We start from the raw sequence: 16,597 nt of genomic DNA, 5'->3' as shown, positions 1-16,597 counted from the left end.
ACATCCTGGAAGTCATCTTCAGGCTGGTGTTTCTGTCCTTGTTCTAGGGTGAACACAGTGAGACCTGAGCTGCCTTCCCTCTATAAATACTGGTGGGTGGGTGGGTTTGGTTTGTTGGCTCAGCAGCTGCATGCTGTTTTGAAACTTTGTGGTGAGTTCAGTGGGGTAACACCTGGGGTTGTTGATATAACAAGGACAGAAACATCAGCCTGAAGATGACGAGTGGGACCTCGTCAAAACATCGCCAGAAATTTCTGAATCCTACATGGGAAGAAACCCGAATATGCCAAGACCGTCATATCTATCTATCTATATAAATAAAATGACAATTCTATAAAATATTATCCACTCCTGATCTGACTCTCATTAATAACTTCTAGAAATTAAAAAAGATGTATTTAAATTTCACAAATGAGTTATTGTTTTTTTTACATGCAGGTAGTTTTCAACTTACACCATTCGCTTTGCAAGTAAAGTCCAGGCAGATCTACCTGGGATTACTTACAACTCAGATTTGAAGTTCCAGGGGTTGAACTCCCATTCCCATTGCTCACATGACTATAATTCAAATGCTGAGAAACTGGGTCACATTTATACCTGTTTACAATGTTCCATAGTTACCTGACTATGCTTATGATGGTTTTGCCAAAAAAAAACCCAGCATTTACTTCCAGTTTTTGGCAAAACCACATCCATAGCAAACACTCAGTTTCATAACAAAGATGGCATTCCCTTAATGACTGTCGGGATTTGCTTAATGACAGATGCACAAAGAATCATAAAATTGGGTCGTTCACATGACTGACCATTCCATTTTACATTTTACTGTCACAAGTTCTGACTGTGATGGACAGGCTCCATTACATCGTAACTTGAGAGCTACCTGTATTAATTTAAAAATATCCAATACACATAATCTATATTTTCTAACATAACAAATATAGGAGCAGCTAATAGAGCTGACCTTGAAATGGTGTAGGGTCTCCTGGGTGTGTGTGTTGGGGGGGTTGGACTAGATAGCCTACAAGGGCCCTTCCAACTCTGTTAATCTGTATGTTATCTGAATTAATGAATTAATGCTTCCAGTTTTTATCTTTTTCATAAGCCACATCTTGCAGCGGACAATCTGGACAAAATCCATGACGAAAGTGGCAACAATCTTTTACACGTTGCAGCATCGAGAGGACATGCTGAGTGCTTACAGCATCTTACTTCTCTAATGGGTGAAGACTGTCTGAATGAGCGGAACAATGAACAGCTAACTCCAGCGGGCTTAGCAATAAAGGTAATATAAAGTTCTATGATGATATTCAAGAGATATGGTACCCATTTGTCAATGTACATTGCTTAGACATAATAATATGAATTATGTTGTGTGGGGATTTTTTTAGAATACAATAGAATAATTTATTGGCCAAGTGTGATTGGACACACAAGGAATTTGTCTTTGGTGCATATGCTTTCAGTGTACATAAAAGAAAAGATACATTTGTCAAGAATCATCAGGTACAACACAATGATTGTCATAGGGTACAAATAAGCAATTAGGAAAAAAATCAATATTAATATAAATTATAAGGATACAAAGATACAAGCAACAAGTTGCAGTCATACAGTTGTAAGTGAGAGGGGATGGGTGATAGGGACAATGAGAAGACTAATAGTAATAGTCTTCTCTATTCTTAGTTAATAGTTTTACAGTAGTGATGGAATTACTTGTTTTGCAGAGTGATGGCATTCAGAAAAAGACTGTTCATGTGTCTAGTTATCTTGGTGTGCAGTGCTCTATCATTTTGAGGTAGGAGTTGAAACAATTTGCGTTCAGTATGCGAGGGGTCAGTAAATATTTTCACAGCCCTCTTTTTGACTCGTGCAATATGCAGGTCCTCAATGAAAGGCAGGTTGGCAGTACTTATTTTCTTCTGCAGTTCCAATTATTCTCTGAAATCTGTGTCTGTCTTGGCGGGTTGCAGAATTGAACCAGACAGTTATAGAGGTGCGGATGACATGTGCGGACGACAGACTCAATAATTCCTCAATAATTCCTCTGTAGAACTGTATCAGCAGCACCTTGAGCAGTTTGAGCTTCCTGAGTTGGCACAGAAATAACATTATTTGTTGTGCTTTTTTGATTATGTTTTTGATGTTAGTTGACCATTTTAGGTCTTGAGATATAGGAGAGCAATAGGACAGGGGATGGAAGGCACTCTAGTGAATCTGGATAGGTCAGCCGTAGATAATAGATACCGTAGATATGATAGACACATGACTACAACAACATCCTTGGACAATGCTGGCTTCCTCTGTTAAGAAACACAGATCAGCATCCCCTAGAGCCATGATGGCGAACCTATGCCAGTGTGCCACAGTCAAGGGCACGTAAAGCGTTGCCCTATGTCAGCTCCAGGGCACATGCACACACTGGCCAGCTGATTTTAAGCCTTGGGGAAGGCCATTTTCACCCTCCCCAGGCTTCAGGAGGTTTCCCTGAAGCTTCCGGAGTGCGAAAAATGGTCCAAAGGGCAAACCGGAAGTCTGTTTTTCTGAACTTCTGGTTTGCCCATTGTGCTGCTTTTTGCACTCTGGAGGCTTCAGGGAAGCTTGGGAGTGAAAAATGACCCAAGAGGGGGGTTGTTGTGTGCCAGCATATTGCACGCTCGTGCACTCTCATTTTTGGCACACAAGAAGAAAAGGGTTCACCATCACTGCCCTAGAGACGGACAGAAACTGACAGGAGAAACCTTTGCCTTTTTACTGAAATCAAGAACAATGTGAGCAGTACTATAAAAGCACATATACCGCCAAATGGCCAGCAGTTAAGACAATGACTTGTGCACTATTACGGAGAACCAGCCTTCAACTTGCTGCTCTATGGCCTTTATTACCATTGAGTGTTTCCCTTTAGCAACAGTGCTCCCTGGACCGAGAACAAAAAAATTAATACAAAATTAATTTGAAAACCACAATGTATGATTACTCAAATAAATAATTCATACTATGTTCAAAGAATTTTACTCCTACCTAAGCTTGCATGAGAATGCAGCCTTAGGTTACAAACCAATGCACACTTACTAGTTTTATTGAACTCATGGATAAATCTACGCAGAAATACCGGAGTGTAGTACACACTTAATTTTGAGAGGAGTCTGTATACGTAGTAGAGTATTATTTTCAAGTACTATAATTGTACATTATAGGAGCATTAAATATTTATTTATTTATTTATTTATTTATTTATTTATTTATTTATTTGTTCGTTCGTTCGTTCGTTCGTTCGTTCATTTATTTATTTATTTATTTATTTATTTATTTGATTGATTGATTAATTGATTGATTTCTATGCTGTCCTTCTCCTAGGACTCATGGTGGGTCCTAGGAGAGTAAGGCTAATAAACCAGCTCCTGCTTAAAAATGACTTAAGGAGAATATCTAGAAAGACACAGGTATCCTGTCTTTGAATCACTTCTAAGACAGTTGCAATTTATGACTATGAAAATGAAGAATAAGCTATGTTACAGGTCCATACAGAATACAATTGGGAGATCCACCAAAAAGATTTCAATTTAATGTTTTCATTAAATTGCCAGTAGATGGGCTTTATGGTTTCTTGACCTTATAGTTGCCAGTGGTGCGGAGATATAAACATATACCCATAGTTTGTGCAGCTTGGCTGCATTATTATTCAGCCCAGTAGTGGGTTCTAAAACCCGTTGCTACCTGTTTGCATGCGTGCGTGCACGATGCTTCTGCACATGCACAGAAGTATCCCGGGTGGGTGGGTGGAGTGGCCTGAGTGGGTGGGTGGAGTCTGTTGCCACCGCCACTACCAGTTCACAGAACCGGGCTGAATCAAGAGCAACCCACTGCGGATTTAGACTTTAGTAATCAATCTTCAAAATTACTTTTTGAAATACATATAGCTCTTGGAAGGGGGAAGGCATCTTAAATGTTTTTATTGGATCTTAATGTTCTTTAAATATATTATATCTTGTTTAATTACTGTGATGTCTGTCTTCATTGCAGTACTTTGCAAAACAGACATAGTAGTCTTTTTCCACTGCAGAAGTTTCATTCTAAGATGGTCCTTCTGTGTATGCTGTTATATTTTACAAGTACTCAGCAATATTATAAAATGTAATTTTTCTTGTATTTCATAGCTGTCAGCTGACATTTTTCCAGAAGAAATGTGTTATTTTTCAATGCATTAGTATGCATGTCTACTAAGAAATAAATCCTTTGGACTTTAGTGAGACTTGCTGCCAGATAAGCATACAAAGGAATATAGCTCTTTTGTGTTCTTATATTCCTGAAAGGTTTTGAAAGAGTATGTTTATTTTCATTAGATAATGTGAGAAAGCTTTAATATCTATGATGTCTTAGTTTTAAATGTGCAAATTGACATAAAGATGTATAAGAAGTACCTATTTCATCTTTATTTATACAATCACAGTGAAAAACGCTTTAAATTTTATCCAAAAAGTAACCTATTTTCATAAACCTGCTGCAGGATATCCTTGCATCATGGAATCATATTAGTGTCACCTAACATTGTTATTAAAAGTGGGGAAATGCAATAAATATATAATGAGCATACTCTAACCCTTGTTGTGGGTATTATTTTTGCTAGAATATCAAGATTAAAAACACAGTTGTCTAACCCTTTGATTTCTCTAACAAGAGACCCCATAATCAGAATCAGAAAAATTGGGGGGAAAGTCAAGCTGTGGAGAATTTACAGCAGATATTTCGGGTTTGAAATACACCCTTACCAGACAGAACTATTGTTTCCTTTTGTATTAACAATTAATATCCTGTGATCTATTATCTTCTTCTCCCTCAAAATCTGCATTTTATTAAACAATGTCAATTTCATGTTTAGATTATTTTTAATATTAACGTTATGAATTGGGATAAGATGGTTCTTCCAGAGTGTTAGAACTGTAGCAGTCATTCTGTCTGGGAAATGTGGGAACTGTAGTCCTGAACATCTGGGAAGCAGCAGTGATTGCTAAGAGTTTGCGTGAAATAAATATATATTTACAGGATAATTCTTACAAGCATGCCATCAAGGAAACACTGATGCATTCAAGACTATTTTAATTCTTAGGCCACTTAGAAGCAAATGATGTTTGCACAGCAGAAATGACTCATAAATTGTAAATAAGTCTGCAGTCAGTGCCATTATGATAATAAGCACATAAGAAAGCAGCCTGGCGTGTGAACTATCAGGACGTATATTTATTTATTTGTGTGTGTTTGCTGTTGTGATGATGGCATGCTTACAAATAAGCGGAACTGGAGGGAAAAAAGTCTTCCTTTTCTTTCTTTTTCTTAGAATGGTCAGCTGGAGTGTGTGCGATGGATGGTGAGTGAAACAGAAGCTATTGCAGAATTGAGTTGCTCTAAGGATCACCCAAGCCTTATCCACTATGCCGGATGCTATGGGCAGGTACAGAAAGAAAGATATCACATACATATGTATATAAAATAATTGATTCAGGTTGCCCTCACTACATTATGTATTCTGCTTATCCATAAAAATAGGAAGTAATATCTGTACCAAAGATTCAATTTTTCCCCTTGAGTACAGGTAGTCCTTGTCTTATAACAGTTCATTTAGTGACCATTCAAAGTTACAACAACATTGAAAAAAGTGACTTAGGACCATTTTTCACGCTTATGGCAGTTGCAACATCCCCATGGTCATATGATTTACATTTGGATGCCTTATAACTGACTCATATTTATGACGGTTGCAATGTCCCAGAGTCATATGATCAATTTTCACGACCTTCTGACAAGCAGAGTCAATGGGGAAATTAGATTCATTAACAAATGTATCAGGACAAGTCGTAAAAAGTGGGAAAACTCACTGAACCACTTTCTCATTTAAGCAATATAAATTTGGGGCTCAATTGTGGCCGTAAATTGTGGATTAACTGTGCATTGTTTAATTGCATTTTATGCTAAGTTTGAAGGTTGAGACTGGCACAACAGGAGCCAGTGGTTTCAAAGTTTAAAAGAACACTCATTAGTTCTGTCCCACAATCATCAAAAGAAGAGACAAGCATAAGACTCATAGACTGACTCCAACCCCTTTGAACTGCTGTAGGCAAGTCAGCTGCTCTGTTTAAAGCTTTGCTTCATTGCTCTTGTTTGCAATGAAGTTTCTAATCAAGCTGAATCATGCCTGAGAATCCTCAGACAAATCAACCCAAGGGCTGAATAAGGCAAATATCTGGAGAATTGAAATTTACTTTCAACCCTGAAGTGAAACCTAAATGCAAAGTCCTTGTTAAGTGTTAAGAACTGCAGAAATAAATGTAAAACAGTTCTAACATATAAGAATTGCAAGGTACTTTTTAACATACTTCAGGCAAAAGATAACCCATATAAACATCAGAATTGGCTGTAGGTCAAGGGAAATATTTTTACAAGGAACTAGTGTTTTTGAATGGATTCAATACACAATTATTTCCTCTAGCACTTGGCACACATGATATCTGTTTTTTGAGTAAATACTTCCTATGATAGGAAAGGTTTTCAAAAAGGGTTGGGGGGTAGCACTAAAGAGTAGACCCCTTGATGTCAATGTTGCCCTGCAAAGCTTGTACAGGATGTTTTGCTTTTGGTGGGGGAAACTCTTGCCTTGCCTTAGTTCAAGGTCTGAATGCAGGAATATCCTTGAACCCAAAATTTTTCAGAAAAAATAAAGGAGCCAGCTGGATCCTTGCCAAATGGTGACATCATAAGGAGATGTAGATTGAACATTTCTCCAGTGATGTGTATCTTTAGAGGGTGGGATGTCAATAGCAAAAATGAGCCTTGTTTACTTTCCAACTCTGTATACCAAACAAACTGGCTCAACAAACATATCTTTGGTCTAAATAGTTGGGAAGAAATCCTGTGTTTTATTTTAATGTGCAAAGGAGACCTGTTTGGAGGGTTGGAGTTCATCTTTAGCATTTTTAAATATTTTTATACTTCTGCAAACCTTGGAATTCCTCTGAAGTTGCTCAAATCTATTTTTCCCCCAATGATCTCATTTTGGCACCTTTTTCATTGGCAACGTCTTCTTCAATTTGTTAGGAGTCATTAATTCAAAAAGCTGAGTGTATGTAGGTTATATATGATTGTGTATAAAACTGACAAAATGGTCACTAACTAAAAACTAGATTTTCTACTATGAAAGAATGGCTCTGAAGAAAAACAAACTTTAGATTACATAAGCCTTTTCTTCAACATATAAATCTGTAAGCAGCATTCCATCTTCTTCATATGGTTTCTGAACAATCTTAAGTACTTGTTCCAATGAATATTGCTCAAAAATCTGTTGTCTGACTGATTACAGATTTTTGGTGTAACAATTTTAAACTATATTGATTAATTCATATTGCTGTTCTAATAATCCAAACCAAATCAGCTTTCAGCTCTGCCAAGTTTTTTTCAGGACTGTGTGTTGCTATACATTTTCTATATAATTCTACCTCTATATTTTATTATATGTCAGCAACAACTGTTTTGCCTCAATAACACTTACACAGAATTTTATTATAATTTTACTAATCTCATTCTTCCATTGCTGTAAATGAGTTTATCTTGGGGGAAAAGTATAAGTTTATTGCAGTCCACTGCCTTTATTTTGCCTGCTTCACTGATGATTTCTAGTGATCCTGCTTCCATTTTATAATTAATTGTAGCATTTAGAAGCACATTTGTGCTTGATCAATGCATAAATAGATTCCTATGATTTTATTTATTTGCTATATTGTTCAATCTGCTGAGGAGTCATGGGAAATTCTACATCTCAACATAGTTATAACATAAGAAGTGATAAATATTAAGGATTCATTCATTCATTCATTCATTTTATTTGGATTTCTAGGCCGCCCTTCTCCAGGGGACTCAAGGCAGTTTACAGCATTAAAAAAAAAATACAAAGTGGACAGTTATAAAATCCAACCATAAAAGCTACATTTGAAAATCCAAACATTTTAAACCTAATCTTAAAAACCCAAAACATTTAAAACCATTCAACTGACTTCATCCTATCACAGTCATACTATTCGGCTGGAGAAGAGTGTCAGGATACTAAGAGACTGAATATAAATGAAATATGAATAAAGAGATATATGCTACCTTTCAAATATTTGAAGGAATGTCTACCCTTAGCTTCAGAAGCTCACTAGTTGATTTTGGGGCAACCCATCTCCTAAGGAAATTGGGAGAAGAAATCATTATGCCTTTTTCCTGGAAGATCTAAACACAAGACAGGATAAATCCAAAAAATAAATAACTTCCCAACAAGAAGATGAAATCAACAGCGGATCAATTACCAAGCAAAACAATAGACTTTTTTTCCTGGATATGTTCAAGCAGTGGCTCTTGATAGAGAAATTTTAAATTGAATTCCTTCAATGAGAAAGTGGCTGACCTAAAAGGCCTCTTGCCATTCCACAACTTGGAGATATAGAATAACTATAAGATATAGAATCATAATAACTATCTTTACTTAAATTAATTTTAATGAAATATGATTTACATCAAATGTATTTTTTTGCTAAGTCCCTGGCCATGATTTTTAAGGAATGTGGAGCTTCAACATACTACTTAGATATGAGGTGGAGGTGGGGCTTAAATGTTTAAAACATAAATGTCATCAGAGATTTGTGCATTTATTTATTTACTTACTTACTTACTTACTTACTTACTTACTTACTTACTTACTTACTTACTTACTTACTTACTTACTTACTTATTAAATGTATATCCCATACATCTCACCTACAAGCAACTTTAGATGGTTTACAACCAGGGGTAGGCTACTGCCCAGACGAGGGGGAACGTAGTGGGGTAGAGAAAATGGACCTCCACCCCAGAACACCCAATTTGCATTGAAAGATGTTGAAAGAAAATGCATAAGTGGTAGTAAAAAAATTGGTAGCCCTTCACTGTTTACAAGAGTTAAAAACAGCAAAGTAAAGCATTCAATATTCAGATAAATACTATTAAAATTACCAAAAGTAGCAAGGACAGGAGAAAAGTGCCCCCAGAGTGCACTAGAAACTTTCCCTCAGTTCAATAATCCCCCCTAGTATGATACACCCCTATTGGGGACCCAAACCAATTGTCAGATCCAGGTTTTAAGGACCCTACAGAAGACCCAAGCAAATGGGTGTGGCACAACGTTCTGGAGGGCAGGAGCCATAGCATAAAAGGCTTTTCTCCTGGAGCCCTCGTAGCAGAATTCCTTGACTGATGGTGTCTGCAGCACGCCCCTTCTGCCAGTGCTGGTGGGGTAGGCCAATCCCATAAGGGTGAGACAATTCCTCAGATAGCCTTAGGCAATGCCTTAAAGGGCTTTAAAGGTAATAATCAACACCTTGAATTATATCCAGCAGCAAAATGGCTCACACAGCACCGGTGTTACATGGTATTACACTGGTATTACTAGGGGCCTCAAGAACTACGGTGCAGCTGCATTCTGTACCACCTGTAGCTTCTGAATCCTCTTCAAGGGTTACCTCATGTAGAGAACATTGCAATGTCCAGCTATGAGATGACAGGGACTGAGAGTCTGAGCAAGGGGACTGGTGATGATTCAGGAATAGTTAGTCCATTAAGAAAATATCTCCTTGTAATGGTAGTTTTCCAAACTACCAGCTTATTCATTGTCACTTAAAAGATTGAGCTGCTCACTATATCATAGGAAAGCTGTTAGAAAGACTCTTAAAATGCCTGTGACATAATGTGTTGGGAGATAAATAGGTTCTAAGTGGGAAATAATTCAGCTTCTCATCTTCCTTTTTCTGCCATGAGAATGATTAATTTCAGTTTGGGGTACCAAAGAACTGGATCATGCTGCCCCATGATTTATTAATGTTGATCTTATTTGCTCCCAATATTTAATTACTCTTTTCATTTTAAAAGAAAAAAACACAAAAATGCTAAAAAGATATTACAGTAATCCAAATAGCCAAATATAAGTAGACTAATTAGTTTAACAGTCATTATACAACATGGGTGACAGTACAAATAGTACAAATTTGTTATAACTTGGAGGAAATCATGTGCCATCAATAGACAGGTGCTAATAACAATATTCGGGGTGCTGTAGTTCAGTGGCTAAGATGCTGAGTTTGTCAATCAGAAGGTCAGCAGTTCAGCGGTTCGAATACCTAGCGCTACATAACGGAGTGAGCTCCTGTTACTTGTCCCAGCTTCTGCCAACCTAGCAGTTTGAAAGCACGTAAAAAATGCAAGTAGAAAAATAGGGTCTATTTTGGTAGAAAGGTAACAGTGCTCCATTCTGGCCACATAACCACGGAGATGTCTTCAGACAGCACTGGCTCTTCAGCTGAGCACTGTCCTTAGAGCTGGAAAAGACTAGCATGCGTGTGCGGGTGAACATTTAAATTTACCTTTTAATAGCAATCTTGCCTGAACTCAAATGCTATAGTTAGGAGACCATAACTAATATATAACACAGATTCACAATGCTATCTTGCATTTTTTTTGCATTAAATCTTTATTGATAAATAGCCAATAATTTTTATTTAGTTCAAATATTTAATGTCAAGAAAAGAATAGATGTTTTAACTATATCAGTTTTGATTGCACAAATATTTTAAAGTCAATCATCATAGAAATATCACAAAATCTTATGCATATTTACTCAACATAGTTCAATAATGCTTACACCCCATATGGAAAAGTATCCAACTGTAGGATGAGAGTAAAATTTATTTTAAAGTAAAGAAAGTAAATTTTATTAATATTCAGTGGAATTTTAATAGCATCTAACACTAGTTTTCTATGACCTAAAGATGCAACTGGTGTTAAATTATGTTGTGCAGGTACTAGCTAAACTTGTTGTGTTATTTTATACCTGTACAATATATATATATACAGTGTTCCCTCAATTTCTGCGGATTCGAACTTCGCAAATAGCCTATACCACGTTTTTTCAAAAAATATTAATTAAAAAATACTTCGCGGGTTTTTTTCTATACCACAGTTTTTCCCACCCGATGAGGTCATATGTCATCGCCAAACTAATAATTTTTGCAAATAAATAACACAAAAAATAATTATTGTTAATAAATAATTATGTTTATAAATATCAGGATCACTAAGTGTCTTATTCAATGGTGAGTACCAGTAATAATGGTGAGTAAATGGTTGTTAAGGGAATGGGAAATGGTAATTTAGGGGTTTAAAGTGTTAAGGGAAGACTTGTGATACTGTCCATAGCCAAAAATGGTGCATTTACTTCCGTATCTCTACGCGGAAATTCGACTTTCGCGGGTGGTCTCGGAACGCATCCCCCGCGAAAATCGAGGGAACACTGTATTATACTACTTTAATTATCAATATTTACTGTGCATATTTTGTTCTTTACATTTGTTCTTTACTTTATAAAATGTCTCTTTTCCCTACAGGAAAAAATCCTTCTATGGCTTCTTCAGTTTATGCAAGAGCAAGGGATTTCTTTGGATGAAATTGATCAGGATGGCAATAGTGCAGTTCATGTGGCTGCTCAGCATGGATACTTAGGATGTATACAGGTAAATAATCAAAACAGGAATAGGCCTGCCAAACTTGTGGCCTCCAGTTGTTGCTGGGTTACAAATCTTAGGCGTCCCAAATAATATAGTGAGGGATGATAGCAATTGATAGCAACATTTGGAAAGGCACAAATAACAACATTGCAAAATATTGCTAACTTGAAATGTAAGATCTATTACATAGATGACAGTTGATTTATGCTATGTTCTAGAAAAGTGTTCCTCAACCTCGGCAAGATATATTGACTTTAAGGGAGGGATGTCAAACTGGTGACCTGCGGGCCAGATGTGTCATGTGCAGGCCACGTCCACGAATGGAAAAACAGTCATGAAACGTCACATGACGTGGTGAGTTTGACACCCATGCTTTAAGGCAGGGGTAGGCAAAGTTGGCTCTTCTATGATGTGTGGACTTCAATTCCCAGAATTCATAGCCAATCATGCTAGGTCAGGAATTCTGGGAATTGAAGTCCATATGTAATAGGAGAGCCAACTTTGCCTACCCCTGATTTAAGGTATAGACTTCAACTCCCAGGATTTGCAGTCCACATATCTTAAAATTGTTTAGATTTCGAAACACTGTTCTAATATACTCAGAACAGAATGAAGCAATATGTTTGGCCTCCAGGAACATTGGGAGGTATTGTTTCTAGCTAGATTAGATTAGATTAGATTAGATTAGATTAGATTAGATTAGATTAGATTAGATTAGATTAGATTAGATTAGATTAGATTAGATTAGATTAGATTAGATTAGATTAGATTAGATTAGATTAGATTAGATTAGATTAGATTAGATTAGATTAGATTAGATTAGATTAGATTAGATTAGATTAGATTAGATTAGATTAGATTAGATTAGATTAGATTAGATTAGATTAGATGCCGTCCCTCTCCGCAGACTCGGGGCGGCTCACAGCAATGGATGTTATGTTGGATCTTTTGAGTTTCTGTTGGTATCATGAATCAAGATTTCAATTGCCCTATGTTGAGCTACATTCCTCCCCCCCCCCAAAAAAAGAAAAAAAATTGATCAACTAATTCAGGGGGGGAATTATAGTGTTCATATCAGTGATCTGTACTTAATTTTAAATGATATTCTAGAATATATATTTTTCATTAAAAAGTATATGGAACTAGGCTCATACTGCATATGAAACAAAATGTTAAAAGTTATGATATTTACACAGTGTATTATTAAAGTAAGCAAAATATCTTCACAATCCCCAAGGCATGTCACAATCTTTGAGCACCCCTAATATTTGGAAATTAAAAGTTGCAAAATTTGACATACCTTAAATTACTCATGTCTCCCACACCTCTAATATCTTTTAAGTGGAATATTAAGTGGAATGTTTTTGTCCGATGATCTGATTTCCTATGGGTGCTCTGTTTATGTAAATGCTAAACCTTACTATGACCCTGGAGTCCTTAGCTTCTGAAACTCCCAATAAGGAAAAGGGAAGTCATTAATCTTTATTTTATAATAGCAGTTACTTATTAATAACAGTTTGATCAAAGAATTCAGCTTTAATTCTATGGATTAGTTATTGCCCTAACAAGTACTATCAGGTTTGGCAAGTGCTCTGCTTATTATATTGTTAAATAGTATTTCAGCTAACAAAATAATGGCAACATAGTAACTCAATAGAATGTATTTATTAAATAAAATATAGGAAATGGAAAATGAAATTGAAACTTTTGTATCCATGGTGAGTGATTTAACATTAAAAGCTAAGGCCATCATTGACATGACTTGTTCTTTGAAGTATTGCAAAGTATTACATCACATTCTTTGGATCCTTTTAAAGTTAAGAACACATGAAAGACCTTGAAGGAACAGATCATTAATTCTCCTACTTCATTCAGTTTCTAAAGATCATCTAAAAATTATTGTAACCTTCTCAGCACAAATGCTATATCTCATCCTTTTGTCGAAGAGACGGAGTAACAACACGGACACAAGAGCTGGATTTAAAACTGGGTCATTTTTATTAACATAAATTAGCATAATTTAATTTAAATAAATTAGCATAACCACATAACTAACTATGACCCAAACAATGGACCTGCAGGGTCAAACAAATACTTCTGGGGCGGAAATGACGTAGCAATAAACATTCCTGGGCAACATATGGGCGTATCTCGATGCTAGTCCAGGTGAGGGACCACTCCCTCACCTGAGACCCTGCCATGCACTTGCATGAGGGGGGTCCAGCCGGCTAACCCCTACCCGGGGACTTCAAGGTGCGGGACCCAAAGACAGGTTCCCCCCAACTGCTCAGGTCGCTTCCACCACAAGCTTGGAGAGAACCTGTCAATCATCCCCAAAGATGCCCAAGGGAGAACGCGCAGTTGCTAAACCACCACCCAGTTTTCCGCCCCTAACCTGCCTACCCAAATGACCAAAGGTAAGCCAATCAGCCTAAAAGGTGCAAGCACCCCCTAACCGCACATCCATCTCCCCAGTGTGGAATGGGTGAAAAAATGGCCCGGCCTAAGGGGCAAAGCCGCAAAAAATTCCCATTCGCCCCCCCTAGGGGCGACCCATAATAACACACTGTAAAATAGGGAGGGCGGGTGGGTATCTTCTCAGGCTGCGAGTCCGGGCGAACAGGCTTGGCCCAGGGCCTGCAAGCCCTTAAATAGGGCCAGCAAGCCCCGCCCGGACCACGCAGCATGTCAGGCCATGTAGGCCTGACTCTCGGCCGAAATCTCGTCTCGCGAGATTTCGGCCGAAAACAAAATGGCGGCTGCCATGGGGAGTCCGGTGTCTCCCCCGACCCTCCGACAAACGCTGCTGGTGGTAAGTCGCTGGCGCTATTTTCTCCAAATAGCTAAAATATATTGCTTATACGAGTTCCTTTTATGCTCCTTCCCCCTGAATCTTGCTGCATTGACCATGTCTAGTTTGATCCAATCAAGCAGGACTGAAACCACTTAGACTCTCACAAGAAAACCTACGAATGTAGAAAAAGTTAAGATTTATTGAAGAAAGTTAGACCATAACCGGGGGAAAAAATCAGTAGCTTCAGTTAGCTGTATTCAGAAACTAACTTTACTCATTTTAAAAAAAAGCAGTTCAAATGCTTTTGTGCTTTGTTTTTGTTCCTTTCCTATGTAATAGTCTACTTGGTCCCAGCTTTGAAGGATGCTGGCCTTGTTTTCCTCAGTGCTTTGTTTTTGAAATGGTGAAATGTGTTCTTATTTTGTTTTCTTTTTTACTAGCAATGTGAGAACTCACTCTCCCATATCTCATCTTACAGTAATAGTTTGCTAGATATCTCCAAGCTGGTTTCATTAACTTTTGTGAGGAATTACAACTCCCATGATTTTCAGACAGAATGTCTTTTGGTTTTGTTAGCTAATTCTTGAAGTTGTATACCTATTATATCTGGTGGGAATTAAACTGGGAAGGCTGCCATAGATTTCTCTAATATATACTGAACCCACTGCCACTCAATATAATAGCTGCTCTTAATATTTATATATATTTTAGACTCTGGTAGAATACGGAGCAAATGTGACTATGCAAAACCATGTTGGAGAAAAACCTTCCCAGAGTGCTGAACGGCAGGGATACACCATGTGTTCACGTTACTTAGTAGTAGTGGAGACGTGTATGTCACTGGCATCCCAGGTTGTGAAGTTAACAAAACAGCTAAAAGAGTAAGTATTAATTGATTGCGGTATTCCCATTGTTTTCAAACAGGGCTTTATTAATGTTTAATTTAAGCTACTTTATGGTTCATGCATATCTCTGTGGTAGATTATGTAATACTTTGAGTTGAACATGTACCAACAGGCAGTGAGACTAACTGCATATTTTATTGTTTATGTTTATGTCCCCTTGGGACACGTGATGGACATACTGAAAACACGTTCCATGGATAAGCATAAACTGTGAAAAGGTCCTCCAGGAATGCTATCTGAGCAAAGAATGTTGAAAGAAACCTGAATTCCCTAAATTGTGAGACTAATGACACATAAAATGTAACTTGTAACATACAATTCTTACTTTCAATTCTATTTTTTCATAAATAATTTTATCTACCATCAAATCACAATTTCTTTCATTATGCCATTGCACTATATATATATATCTTTCCTAGTCTCCCTTAATTTTCAAATTCAGCAAAAAAAAAAAACATGTGACACACACACACACACACACACACACACACACACACACACACACATATATATATATATATATATATATATATACACAGAGAGAGAGAGAGAGAGAGAGAGGGAGAGAGATGTGGATGTAAAGCATTTACATGCTTATTAAATTATTCATAATTTCTCCCTAAGAATCTGCAATTTATTCAAAATTTTCCTATTCAGCACTAGCTCAGTTGATAAGAACTGGAAAGCAGATTCACCTCAGTTGCTTGATTAAACAAGGAGAATGCCTTTCCAAACCTAGCTCTACTGTTTTATTGACAAGTAGTCATCTAAGATTGTTAAGTGTACTAAGGAAACTGCCACAACTCACAGTCTGGGTTGGATGATAGACCAAAGATTTCTTGCTGGAAACAAAAAAAGCACAGTTGATTCCAGAGAATTGGGCAATCTAGTTCTTTAGATTATTTGTTTGCTTAATTTCTATGCTGCCCAGTTAGTTAGAACTGATTTTGTATAACCAGATTGAAGCCAGCTACATGCTAAAAATTACGATGATGCCAAAATGATGACACAGTGATGTCAGGATTAAGTACTTGGCATGACATTGTCAAGTACATATCATTAAGTCTTATCATTTGCCACCTTTTGGACCACCACCTGCAGACATTGAAGCCTATTGTTTTGCAAATTTTTATAAGGGATGATACCTAAAATTCATTTGTTGTGAGTGTTGAACACTTGGTTTTTAGGGTTACTTATTCCCTCTACTTAATAGATCCATGTATTTCAAGACAATATCTCTGTGATAGTTGATATTTATGAAGAATGCCGAACACTTCAAGTCTACATTGTTTTGCAACTTATAATTGCCTTATGTAAAATATATCTAATGTAGTAAT

The 16,597-nt window shown here is 37.0% G+C and overlaps 1 protein-coding gene across 5 annotated transcripts in view; it reads left to right on the top strand.

Moving 5' to 3' along the window:
* The window catches only part of SNCAIP (synuclein alpha interacting protein), an 85,638-nt gene that overhangs the window by 46,863 nt on the left and 22,178 nt on the right, over window positions 1-16,597 (top strand). For all 5 annotated transcript variants that reach the window (XM_070736319.1, XM_070736320.1, XM_070736318.1 and 2 more), the window contains 4 exons: window positions 1,106-1,285; window positions 5,336-5,449; window positions 11,442-11,567; window positions 15,067-15,236. In XM_070736319.1, coding sequence (XP_070592420.1) covers window positions 1,106-1,285; window positions 5,336-5,449; window positions 11,442-11,567; window positions 15,067-15,236 — 590 coding nt within the window. The remainder of the gene's footprint in view (window positions 1-1,105; window positions 1,286-5,335; window positions 5,450-11,441; window positions 11,568-15,066; window positions 15,237-16,597) is intronic.

This window comes from Erythrolamprus reginae, chromosome 2 (genome assembly GCF_031021105.1).
Source record: "Erythrolamprus reginae isolate rEryReg1 chromosome 2, rEryReg1.hap1, whole genome shotgun sequence".
Taxonomy (NCBI): domain Eukaryota; kingdom Metazoa; phylum Chordata; class Lepidosauria; order Squamata; family Dipsadidae; genus Erythrolamprus; species Erythrolamprus reginae.
This window is presented reverse-complemented; position numbering and strand designations above follow the sequence as displayed.